Source organism: Staurois parvus, unplaced genomic scaffold (genome assembly GCF_062004578.1).
Source record: "Staurois parvus isolate SC_StPar_1 unplaced genomic scaffold, SC_StPar_1.0 ptg000182l, whole genome shotgun sequence".
Taxonomy (NCBI): domain Eukaryota; kingdom Metazoa; phylum Chordata; class Amphibia; order Anura; family Ranidae; genus Staurois; species Staurois parvus.
In genome coordinates, this window is record NW_028317978.1 from 28,680 (window position 1) to 40,698 (window position 12,019).

The window sequence follows — 12,019 nt, forward strand, 5'->3', positions numbered from 1 at the left end:
TGTCTGCGGTGATAGTGGCATACCGACGATTAACCAATCATCCTAGTGTATTGCTGGTATTGCCGAGTTTCCTCTTTCTCTGTACAAAAAGGAGGTGGTGGCAGTGTGAAGGGTTAATTGCTTAATTAACCTGACCCAGTAACAATAGCTCCCAGGCTGCAGGTACATCGATTGTGGTCCAATTAGCTGGAAAATCGGTGTGCAGGGTGCAGCTAGGTGTGGCATTGTTACGCACGTGACATTGCAGTTTTAGATTGGCTAGTCCTTCGGTCACAAGTTTGGTGAGAAGGTCAGGGGTCTGACGCCGCGATCGTCACAGCTCCACCAGAAGAAGATTAATGTTTTGGAATGGCCAAGTCAGAGTGATCTGTGGGGTGATCTGACGAGGGCTGTGCATAGGAGATGCCCTCGCAATCTGACAGATTTGGAGTGCTTTTGCAAGGAAGAATGGGCAAATATTGCCAAGTCAAGATGTGCCATGCTGATAGACTCATACCCAGAGACTGAGTGCTTTAATGAAATCAAAAGGTGCTTCAACAAAGTATTAGTTTAAGGGTGTGCACACTTATGCAACCATATTATTTTAGTTCTTTATTCTTACTTCCCTCCACCTAAAAGTTTTCAGTTCGTCATTCAACTGAGTTGTACAGTTTATAGGTTACATTAAAGGTGGAAAAAGTTCAGACTTTGTATATCCAGTGTGTGTGTGTATAAGCATGTATATGTATATATATATATATATATATATATATATATATATATATATATATATATATATATATATATATCTATATATACACATCTCTCTCTCTCTATATATATGTACACACACACCTATATATACACACACTGTATAGATCGATAGATAGATCAAATTTTGTATATATAAATGAGCAAACCTGGCTGCCATGTAATGTTTTTTAAAACACAATCACACAAAAAATATAATAAGAAAAAACTATACATTGCTTTTAAACAATTTAAAGAGTAGTATAACATACTGGGTCAGATGCCACTGAGGAACAGCGCTGTACAAGACCACTGAATGTTCTTTGGAGAGGTAGATGCTCTGCGGGTAACTCTTTCTTCTCTATTTTTTCTACAGGCAGCCGATGCAAACTCTGAAATACAGAAAGATGATTTAAAAGGAACTACGATCCCTAGTACTTTATAAAATGAGCAAGCAACACAAGAGTGAGAGGGTCCTCTGGGTTTTGATTGTACCTGTACGCTTGCTTCTTTAGGAGCACCAGGGGGTGTCTGACCAAGGTCATGACTGCTGCTCAAGTGAGGTTGGAGGAGGTCAGGCTCAGAGGAAAGACTCATCACTGGAGCAGTGATAGGAGCTGGAGGAACGAAAGCACTTGGCTACATTGAAAAAAGTTTTAGAAATAAAATTGATTAAACATTTTTAAAGGATTTAGATTCATTTATGTGATCTGAAAATAGGCATACTACATTTTATTTGCTAGATGTAACTTGCCAAAAACAAATAGATATTTTATAGGTGTAAAAATGTCTTAAATAGTAAAGAAAAACACGATAGTCAATATGACAATCTTTAAGTAGCCGAGTACAGGCACACCAATAGGTGGACCTAGACATTTGCAATCCACTTGCATTACAAATCTATAACTCCCCATCTCCTATCAACTTAAGTTTGTTAAATATATTGTTACTACAACGGAGGTCTGATGCTCTTTAGACTAACATTTACAAGCCAATATTATACAATGTCTATTTATATATTGCCTTGGTGATATAAAGCCAAAACTCTTGCATAGCCTGAAAGGGAAGAAGGAAGTGACAATAATTATTGTTCCATCAATCATTAACATTATTTAATTATCTGACTGCACAAGGGGCAGCACATTATGCCAGCTTCCTGTGTATTGAAATGTATTCAAGGCATTTCAAACATTTCACATGAGGTGGAGAACATACACTGGCTGAGCCATCTCTATTAAACAGCAGCAGAAGTCATACATATAGTTACAGATGTGCAGTAAACTGCCTTGTAGTGCTGGCTTTCTAGAAGTGGTAAGGAGAGATGAAATAGAAAGTCCTATGACATGAGTCACATTAGAATATGAGCACTTTATTCTGCTTTGGCTAAGCCACGTAGACAGGGCAGATTCCCTCCAACAAGGCCACATCAAAAGGAGAAAGTTTTAACGAGGAGCTAATCCTGTTGTAGTGAGCTCAGCCTGCAGCTGATTCCCAGCCAGGCCTTCTAAGAAAGCCAAAAGCTTTATTGTGTGAGAGCACAGGCAAAGATGAAGGCCACAGTGAAAGGATGGCCTGAGCATCTTCAACAGTGTAGCTTACAGGGGATTTCTTCCACAGGAAGCAATAACAGTCATGATCTTTGCAGGGCCAAAATGAACTAATTACTCACTGTGCAGGACATAATGCAGGAACCTGGTTGAAGAGGCCCCTGCTTATATATCTAGTCCTAACTTGTAAACCCTTTAGTTACATCATAACTACACAGCAAAAAATATTTTTCAACAATCCCAGAAACGGCTTTTATATAGTATGCCTTAGAGGTGTTTGTCTTGTATACAAAATTAGAAGGAAAAATAATGCTTGAGGTGATTGTAGCCGTATTAGTGCATTTGCGACAGAAACAATTGAGTGCTGTCTGTGATACTTTTTTTATTTGCACTAACATACAATTTTGAGGACAAGCTTTCGGGGTATGTCCCCTTCTTCAAGGTCTAAGCAGTACTACCATTATCCGACAGCTTTATGACTATCTATTAGCTAAAGCTTGACCCCCTCTGTGTGAGTGTAATATCCCCCCCTCCCCCCCTCGCTTTTGATGTATCTTATCTGTAGCCCTTTTTTTTTTTTTTCTCAATCCATTCTAACGTTCTGCTTAAACTTTGTGATTTGTAATAGTACTGCTTAGACCTTGAAGAAGGGAACATACCCCGAAAGCTTGTCCTCAAAATTGTATGTTAGTGCAAATAAAAAAAGTATCACGGACAGTACTCAATTGTTTCTAAGGAAAAATAATCAAAGCAAAAAACTCTTTGCATTATAAGCCCAGCTATACATGTATTTAATAAATACATTTGTGTTTTAAAACACTGCCTGTGTAATGTACTAAAAGCGGTTTGTATCTTACATTTCCAAACATCCTTTCGCTACAGTAATCACACTGGAAATAGGAAATAAGACCAAAGGGTTATAGAGTGAGCCAGATTCTGCTTTACTGAACAGTGCTGTAAATCTGTAAAAGGTTTCCATTTATGTATGCTGGAGGGGAGTTGATCAGGCAGCTTATAGGGGACGAATACAAGCAGGACATTGGCGGTGTTTTTTTGCTCTTTCAATACAGTGCCTTGAAAAAGAATTCATACCACTTGAAATTTTACATATTTTGTCATGTTACAACCAAAAACATAAATGTATTTTGTAGGAACTTTATGTGTTAGACCAACACAAAGTGGCACATAATTGTGAGGTGGAAGAAAAAAATAAATTTTCAAAATTTTTTACAAATAAATATATGAAAAGTGTGGCGTGCATTTGTATTCAGCTCCCTTTAGTCTGATACCCTAACTAAAATCTAGTGGAACCAATTACCTTCAGAAGTCACCTAATTAGTAAATCGAGTCCACCTGTGTGTAATTTATTCTCAGTATAAATACAGCTGTTCTTTGAAGGCCTCAGAGATTTGTTAAGAACATTAGTGAACAAACAGCATCATGAATGCCAAGGAACACACCAGACAGGTCAGGGATAAAGTTGTGGAAAAGTTTAAAACAGGGTTAGGTTTTAAAGAAAATCTCCCAAGCTTTGAACATCTCATGGAGCACTGTTCAATCCATCATCCGAAAATGGAAAGAGCATGGCACAACTGCAAACCTACCAAGACATGGCCGTGGACCTAAACTGACAGGCCAGGCAAGGAGAGCAATAATTAGAGAAGTAGCCCAGAGGCCCATGGTAACTCTGGAGGAGCTGCAGCTCAGGTGGGAGAATCTTTCCACAGGACAACTATTAGTCGTGCATTCCACAAATCTGGTCGTTATGGAAGAGTGGCAAGAAGAAAGATTGTTAAAAGAAAGTCATAAGAAGTCCTGTTTGCAGTTTGCAAGAAGCCATGTGGGGGACACAGCAAACATGTGGAAGAAGGTGCTCTGGTCAGATGAGACCAAAATTAAACTTTTTGGCCTAAAAACGAAAAGCTATGTGTGACGGAAAACTAACACTGCACATCATCCTGAACACACCATCCCCACCGTGAAACATGGTGGTGGCAGCATCATGGTGTGGGGATGCTTTTCTTCAGCAGGGACAGAGAAGCTGGTCAGAGTTGATGGAAAGATGGATGGATCCAAATACAGGGCAATCTTAGAAGAAAACCTGTTAGAATCTACAAAAGACTTGAGACTGGGGAAGAAGTTCACCTTCCAGCAGGAATATGACCCTAAAAATACAGCCAGAGCTACAAAGGAATGGTGTAGATCAAAAGCATATTCATGTGTTAGAATAGCCCAGTCAAAGTCCAGATCTAAATCCAATTGTGAATCCGTGGCAAGACGTGAAAATTGCTGTTCACAGACACTCTCCATCCAATCTGACAGAGCTTGAACTATTTTGCAAAGAAGAATGGGCAAAATTTTCACTCTCTAAATGTGCAAAGCTGGTAGAGACACCCCCAAAAAGACCTGCAGCTGTAATTGCAGTGAAAGGTGGTTCTACAAAGTATTGACTATTGACCATTTATCATTTTCCTTCCATTTCACAATTATGTGCCACTTTGTGTTGGTTGATAACATAAAATACCAATAAAATACATTTACATTTTTGGTTGTAACATGACAAAAATGTGGAAAATTTCAAGGGGTATTAATATTTTTTCAAGGTACTGTAGATAAATGATGAGGCAGACTCCAGAGTACACAATAACAGCTGCATCACCATCCTGGCTACACACACACACACACACAAAACCAATGGGTCACATGTATGCGGGCATCTGTTGTTTAGGAAACAAAAATGGAAAAATGGTAAAATCAGCGCCTTGAGCAACTCAAAAGCGACATTAAAGCAAAACCATTTACTACTGGAAGAACTTGAAGGCATACCGCATTTGACTTGCATCCAACTCTGAGCATAATGCCTTACCAAGTCTGATGAGTGTGTGGAGTCTTAATTTGGGTGATCCCAGGGTGTTTGTACAAAACCGGTTTTATCTGAAGGAGGTTTGCACTTCCTTCAGCCTGAACTTCTGGGTTCATAAAGCACTATACCACACTCTGACCAACAAACATTGCAGGTAGGTGGAGTAGCAATGCCATGACTACTGTGATTTCTGAGCTAGAACATTGATACAGTATTTGGGGCACTGTAAAAGATAAACCTCTAAGTTAAACATTTAGGTTCTGATGGCACTTTATCTAGGTGTACTGAAAGCAATACTTTCCTCACACTAATGTCAGAAATGTGATAGCCTTAATGCCCACCTCCAAACACAGTGACATATATTTTTTTTAATTCTTTCCTATTTTGTAAAACAATAATGGTCATTCCGAAATAACTGCGTATAAGTCACCTGAGCAGCTGCCTGAACATACAGTGGCAGTTACATTTCCTTTTACATCAAAGCAGTGTCTAGTACAAATAACAGTTGCAGTGTTGTGCCTTCCTCCCCCTCCTTTGTTTAGCTATTCACAAAGCACAACAGTCCCATCACAAGTTGTGAATGGCTAAGTAGTGGGGCAGTGGGAGAGGGTTGGAGAAACAACACTGGACTGTTGTATGTAATAGACACATTTCTGAAAAGCCTGAAGGACTGTTATTTACACAATTACTTCAACAAGACATGTATGACTGTTTAAATTGGAGTTTTACAAAATATTAAAGGAGTTGGGCTCTAATGCCAGCACAGACCCTTTCAGTAGCTTCCTAACTGCTCCAGGACTACCACAAATATGATGTATTATCTGCAATGGAAATTCCACCAGAGAGCCAAGGACATCACCATGTTTAGTGGATAGACCCAAAGAAATATATGGAGATTATATTCCAGCGAAAAGTAACAGACGTTAATTTTACAACAATGTCTTTCCTGTTCCCTGGACAGGAAGGAAAAATCTTACTAATGGGAAAAAAAGACCACAATAAAACTTTACAGGGAGTCTAATCCTTCCCCTATCTATCCAAAATGAAAATGTTTGGCTGGAGTTCCATCTTGGGTAAGAAAAAAAAAATGTAACTGCCTACTGCTACATTTCAGTTGCTATTGTAGCAAAGGAAAATTCTGTTAATATTTTTCAATAATGGAGTCTCTGGCGATTTAATGGGCTGTGCGCTGAAAAAATACACCACCAAACGTTCAAATATTTTGCTTTGATAATCTCCTGGAACTATATAAGCCTTCAACATAAACCTGTTTTTTAGTGAATTGTTTCATAGGCTTCCATCCAAACTGCGTCTAGAGTGTGTCTATGACTGTGGGAGGCTAATTTTATAGATCTAAGTTAAGGTTTCAATAAAAACATGCAATAATAAGCATCAGCTTATCATTCTGAGATTTTAACCATTCATTAAGAGCAATTTGCAAGCTATCTTTACTTGCCTACAGGACAAATATCCAAAGAGGTGTGAATCTTGGCTTACTGCCAACGATGCTGATGCAAATATTCTGCAGCTACAAGAAGTATGGGGTTTGTTTATCCCCCAAATAATACTTAGGTGGATGCAGCATCGGTCCAATTGGTCCAATGCTGCATCTGTTCCCTGCTGGCTCTAAGTGTAAGAACTCTGATCACATGACCGCCGAGCTCTCTCGGAGCAGAGAGTAGCGACAGTAAGTCACCACTCTCTGCTCTGCCCCCCCCCCCCCCCACAGAGCTCACTGGAGCACTGGGTTGTGGAGGGGGAGGGAGCGGCCAGCTCAGACTCTCAGTGGCTTTCTGAGAGGTTGAGCCAGGTGACGCGCCAGACTCTGGGGTGGATCACGACTTTACAGTCGGGATCTTTTCCCAGCCTGGACTGGCTGAGTGACTTCAGCAAGCTGTCAGTTGAAAACAAACTGCACTCCTGTGATCCACAGGAGAAATACAGCCTAGAGAGCTTTGGCAGTACTTCTAATTTAAGGGCTAAATTCACCTTTGGAACATATTACATGTTCCACTCATATTTAGGCAGGAACATGTAACACTTCCCTGCAGCTGCTGTTATTTTCAAATAGTGTGGCTGTGCGGAGCTCCGTCCATACAGCTGCATCATTCATTCACAAATTCCTGGGAATGAAACACAAGTACCGTCTGCCACTATGGCAGACAGACTTGTAGTTTCAATGGGCTGTGGGGGTGCCGATGAGTGCTCTTGTAGTCCCCAGACACGTCCTTCCGCTTTTTTTCTGCTTGTTTATTATTTTTTCTGTAAAACTGAACTTGGCCTATAAAGATTTTGAAACCTTCCGAGAGAAACACCAGATTGTAAATACACTACTTAAACTTGGAGCTGCTATAGTACCTTTTTACGTTGCATACCGGCTTTCAGCGATTCAGCCCAACCTTCATGCTCTCCTGCGGATACAAAACATAGAAGATATCATATATACAGCAGTATACAATGTTTACAGATTTATGGGGGATGTGTGTGATGAAGAACGAAATGCCTCCCAGAAATAAATCTACGGCCGAGCTGTAGAATTATGCAATTATTTGCGGCTATTGCAGCTCTGTGTTCTCAGTGTAGTGAATAAATTAATCAGCCATCTGCTAGGGGTAGGGAGAATCCTCATTTTCAAAAGTAATGCAATGTAGAAAAATTGCCCATTTTGAAAACCGCTTTTACCATAATATACACAGAGGTCTGAGTAACAAAATGGTGGCCGATGTGATTACCTGTGAAGTGAAGGGTGGTCTGATAAAAGCAAGCAACTAAAACCATTTCAAACATTGCCTGTGATGATCAAGGGAGATTTTTAAATGTGTTGAAATATCCATTTGGAACAAATCAATCGTTCTGTGGAGAACGTGGAAGGTCTCCGCAGAATGTGACAAAAATGAGGACTGACAGACTTCTTGGTGCCAATCAAACTAAATGAGATGTCTGCCTATGTGTGGCCACCCTGCAGCTTTTAGGGAACTGAGATTCCATTTTTGTCATCCTCATATTTAGCAGATATATAACTCAAGACATGTTTGTAATGATTCAAAACTTTTATATGCAAACTTGTGGTGCATGCAGCCAGTATAACACAAAAGCCATTACTGAAGCATAAGCAAAATTTATAGCAGACTTCAACATTGAATAACGTGGGCATATTCAGAGAACCATCAACAAATGTTTTCCTGATACATGTGATCCAACGGCAGATACTGATTTCCCATATTTCGGTGACAGAAAAAGGACATGTACCGAACATGTACCAAACGTGTCCCCCCCCCAAGAAAAAACATAAAAGCTTCATAAGTGGCCAATCGGAACAAAAGGTACAAGCGCATAGGCCCAAATATGAGGGCCACTTGTCTGCTGCTGTTAGTGTCACACTGAAGGAAGTGATAAATACCAAAGACCAGCGCTGAGGAGACTGTGGCTTTGAATCAGTAAAAACCTCATGTACAGGTATGTCTTTATTGTGCAAAAAATCATGAGCAATGGTAAACCCAGGCTGTCAAGATGGAATGCCCGCTCACCTGCGTCCCCAGGCCGGGAAGGGATGATATCGTCGGTGTGTGTTTAGACCAGCTGGGGAACGCAGCGCTCCGGGAGTGACGTCACTGCAACCGGGGCAGAAGTGGAGCACTGGATATGGATTGCAAGCTCAGCTGGTAACCATGACAATGCGTTTCACATGCTTGCGCTTTGTCAAGTCTCAGATATCCATACCCAGTGACCCACTTCCTCCCCGGTTGCAGTGATGTCTCTACCGGAGTGGCGCGATCCCCAGCCGGTGTGGACACACACCAAGAATATCATCCCTTCCCGGCTTGGGGACGCAGGTGAGCGAGCATTCTACCCTGACAGCCTGGGTTTACCATTGCTCTGGATGTTGTTTGGATACATCTCATGATTTTTTGCACAATAAAGACATACCTCTACGTGAGCTTTTTACTGATTCAAAGTCACAGTCTCCTCAGCGCTGATCAGTGGCCAATGTCTACCCTAACTGCCAGTTACCGTTATTAGTACATTCAAAGAGCTGGGTTATAATAAAAAAAAATTATTTTTTTCAAATAGTAAGCACATTAAAAACCAGCATTCTCAGCGTTGCAACATCTGTGTTCAAAACTTCTACAAAAGGTTATCATGTAAACATAACACTGCTTAGAATTTATAGAAGTGCTGTAGTCTCACTATTATGTATATATAGAGCTACAATACAAATCTAAACGAATAAGCCTGGCCTCCCTTCCTGCGATATTACTTTGTGTGTTTCTTCAAGTAGGAGTGGCAGATGAGGAACCTGGAGTTGAAGGATTCAGTTAACAGAATTACAGTTACAGAATTAAAATGACACAAAACTCTAGTCTAAAAAAATAATAAAAGGCTGAAATACAGACAGAGATCCTCCTGCGCAAAAAGGGAAATAGACCTACTGAAAGCTGCCAGCACTTAACCTGCTACCCAAACAGTGTAAATAAAATTTAATAAAATTATATATAGTGCAGCGCTCAAGACTAAATCAAATATTACTATAACTGTGCTCACATGCAATAGTGTCACAAAATTAATCTAACACAAATCATTAAGTGAGATATTTTCATTAAAAAGTGCCACTCAGTGTAATTCCCTATCCCTTCGTGCCCACACAATAAAGCAAATATATATATGAAAAATTAAACTATCATTTGAAAAAATAATTTTCAAAGTGCTCCAAGTGTAGTGACGTGACCACACTTTATATATTAATCAAACAAGTTCAAAAAATATAATAGAAATGTCCATGAAAACTGATAATAAATTCATGCAATGTGCAAAAGATGTGCAAAACAAATGTGTTCTTGCTCCACAACCGTGCCTCTCTTCACCTCCTAAGGCTAGATTGCCTCCTCACCTCCTTAAACTTAGAGGATTCTTCTTTCTTGCTCACTGGGTTGGTGAGCAATTCTCTAGAGGCTTCCGATTGGGGGTAATGGATGTACCCTAAAGTGATCCACAACGTCAGGAGGAGTGCCTGTCACCAGGGGATAAGGATCCAGAGTGATCCTGAAAGCTGTTTGGCCCTTAGGGGTCAGTTTAAGGAGGTGAGGAGGCAATCTAGCCTTAGGAGGTGAAGAGAGGCATGGTTGTGGAGCAAGAACACATTGGTTTTGCACATTGCATGAATTTATTATCAGTTTTCATGGACATTTCTATTATATTTTTTGGACTTGTTTGATTAATATATAAAGTGTGGTCACGTCACTACACTTGGAGCACTGTGAAAATTATTTTTTCAAATGATAGTTTAATTTTTCATATATATATTTGCTTTATTGTGTGGGCACGAAGGGATAGGGAATTACACTGAGTGGCACTTTTTAATGAAGATATCTCACTTAATGATTTGTGTTAGATTAATTTTGTGACACTATTGCATGTGAGCACAGTTATAGTAATATTTGATTTAGTCTTGAGCGCTGCACTATATATAATTTTATTAAATAAAAGGCTGAGCTCACCCTATACACCTCTTTTCATTGGTGATTATTTGCACTTCAACCATTGTGCGGGTAATTTTATATTTAAATATTTTTTTATTGGAAAATTTGAAACATACAAAATAATTGAAAACATTAGTATAGAGAGGTGCACATTTAATACAAAATCTTGCATAGGTAGGGTAAAATGGGGTAGTGGTACCTCGCCATCCGGCCGAAGTACATTGCAAAAACTTGTTTCAGTTACATGAGAGGTATGCTCAATTTAGTGCACCTTATTGAATTGAGGTATGAACATTAAGGGGGAGATTAGAAAGGGGAAAGAGGGGAGAAGAGGGGGGGTAGAGGCACCTAGAATGTCAAAATCGTGTAGTGTGGTTGAATATTATATAATCATTTTATTGAACAGTTGGGGTTGTGTAACCATCGGGTCCATTGAGTCTCAAATTTGTGGTATGAGAAGTTATGGAGGGCTGTTCTCCTCTCCATTTCACATAGGAAGTTAAGATCGGACAGTAGTCGGGACAAAGAGGGAGTGATAGTAGATCGCCATAGCCTGGTGATATTGAGCTTCGCGGCTGACAGAATGTGTATGGTAATGGTGCGTGAGGGCAATGGAATTTTGTCTATTCCAATATGGAGGAGCGCTAGAGCCTGGTTTGGGGTTATTGGAGTCTTTGTGATGGAAGAGATTATTTGAAAAACTTGGTTCCAATAGGAAGTCAGGGATCTACACGCCCACAATAAGTGCGTGAGAGTGCCTGATTCCCCACAGTGTCTCCAGCAGGATTGTGAATGTTGAGGATAGAATAGGGCTAACTTGACAGGAGTTAAGTACCCTTGGTGGAGTACTTTCAGATATGTTTCCCAGTGCGAACTGCACTTTGAAGATTTGTAAGTAATGGTAAAAGTTTTTTCCCAAGTGCTAAGAGATATGGGTTGTTGAATTACTTTTTCCCAGTTTGCTATGGACAATGTGTGTGTATTAAATTGCGATTCAACTAGAATCGTGTAGAACGTTGAAATACCTTTTTTTGGATAGGTTGTTTTTTGTAAGAAATGCTGTGTAGTCGCTGGGACTTTAATACTACATGGCACATTCGTCTTGTAGAGGGCATGGGTTACACGTATATAGGTAAAGTATTCAGTAGCTGGGATTTGGTATTTTTCTCTAATAGTCTGAAAGGAATGTAGTGTATTGTTAGTGTACAGGTTTTGTATGTAGAGTAATCCATGGTTAATCCATAAATTTAGGTTTAAATGAGGAGAGAGGAAGTGTAGAGACGAAAGCGGAGTGAGAATTTGAAGATTGTCCTTACGTAGTTGGGTATGAGAAATAAAGTCATACCAAGCTGTTAGAGAGGCTAATATGCAAGGGTGATTATGTAGGTGCGTAAGGTGTGCCC

The 12,019-nt window shown here is 39.9% G+C and overlaps 1 protein-coding gene across 2 annotated transcripts in view; it reads right to left on the reverse strand.

Annotated features, from left to right (window-relative positions):
- SEC31B (SEC31 homolog B, COPII component) overlaps window positions 1–12,019 on the reverse strand; it is a 186,995-nt gene that overhangs the window by 17,998 nt on the left and 156,978 nt on the right. For both annotated transcript variants that reach the window (XM_089677220.1, XM_089677218.1), the window contains 3 exons: window positions 7,498–7,550; window positions 1,225–1,368; window positions 1,002–1,121 (listed from right to left, as the gene is read on the reverse strand). In XM_089677220.1, coding sequence (XP_089533346.1) covers window positions 1,002–1,121; window positions 1,225–1,368; window positions 7,498–7,550 — 317 coding nt within the window. The remainder of the gene's footprint in view (window positions 1–1,001; window positions 1,122–1,224; window positions 1,369–7,497; window positions 7,551–12,019) is intronic.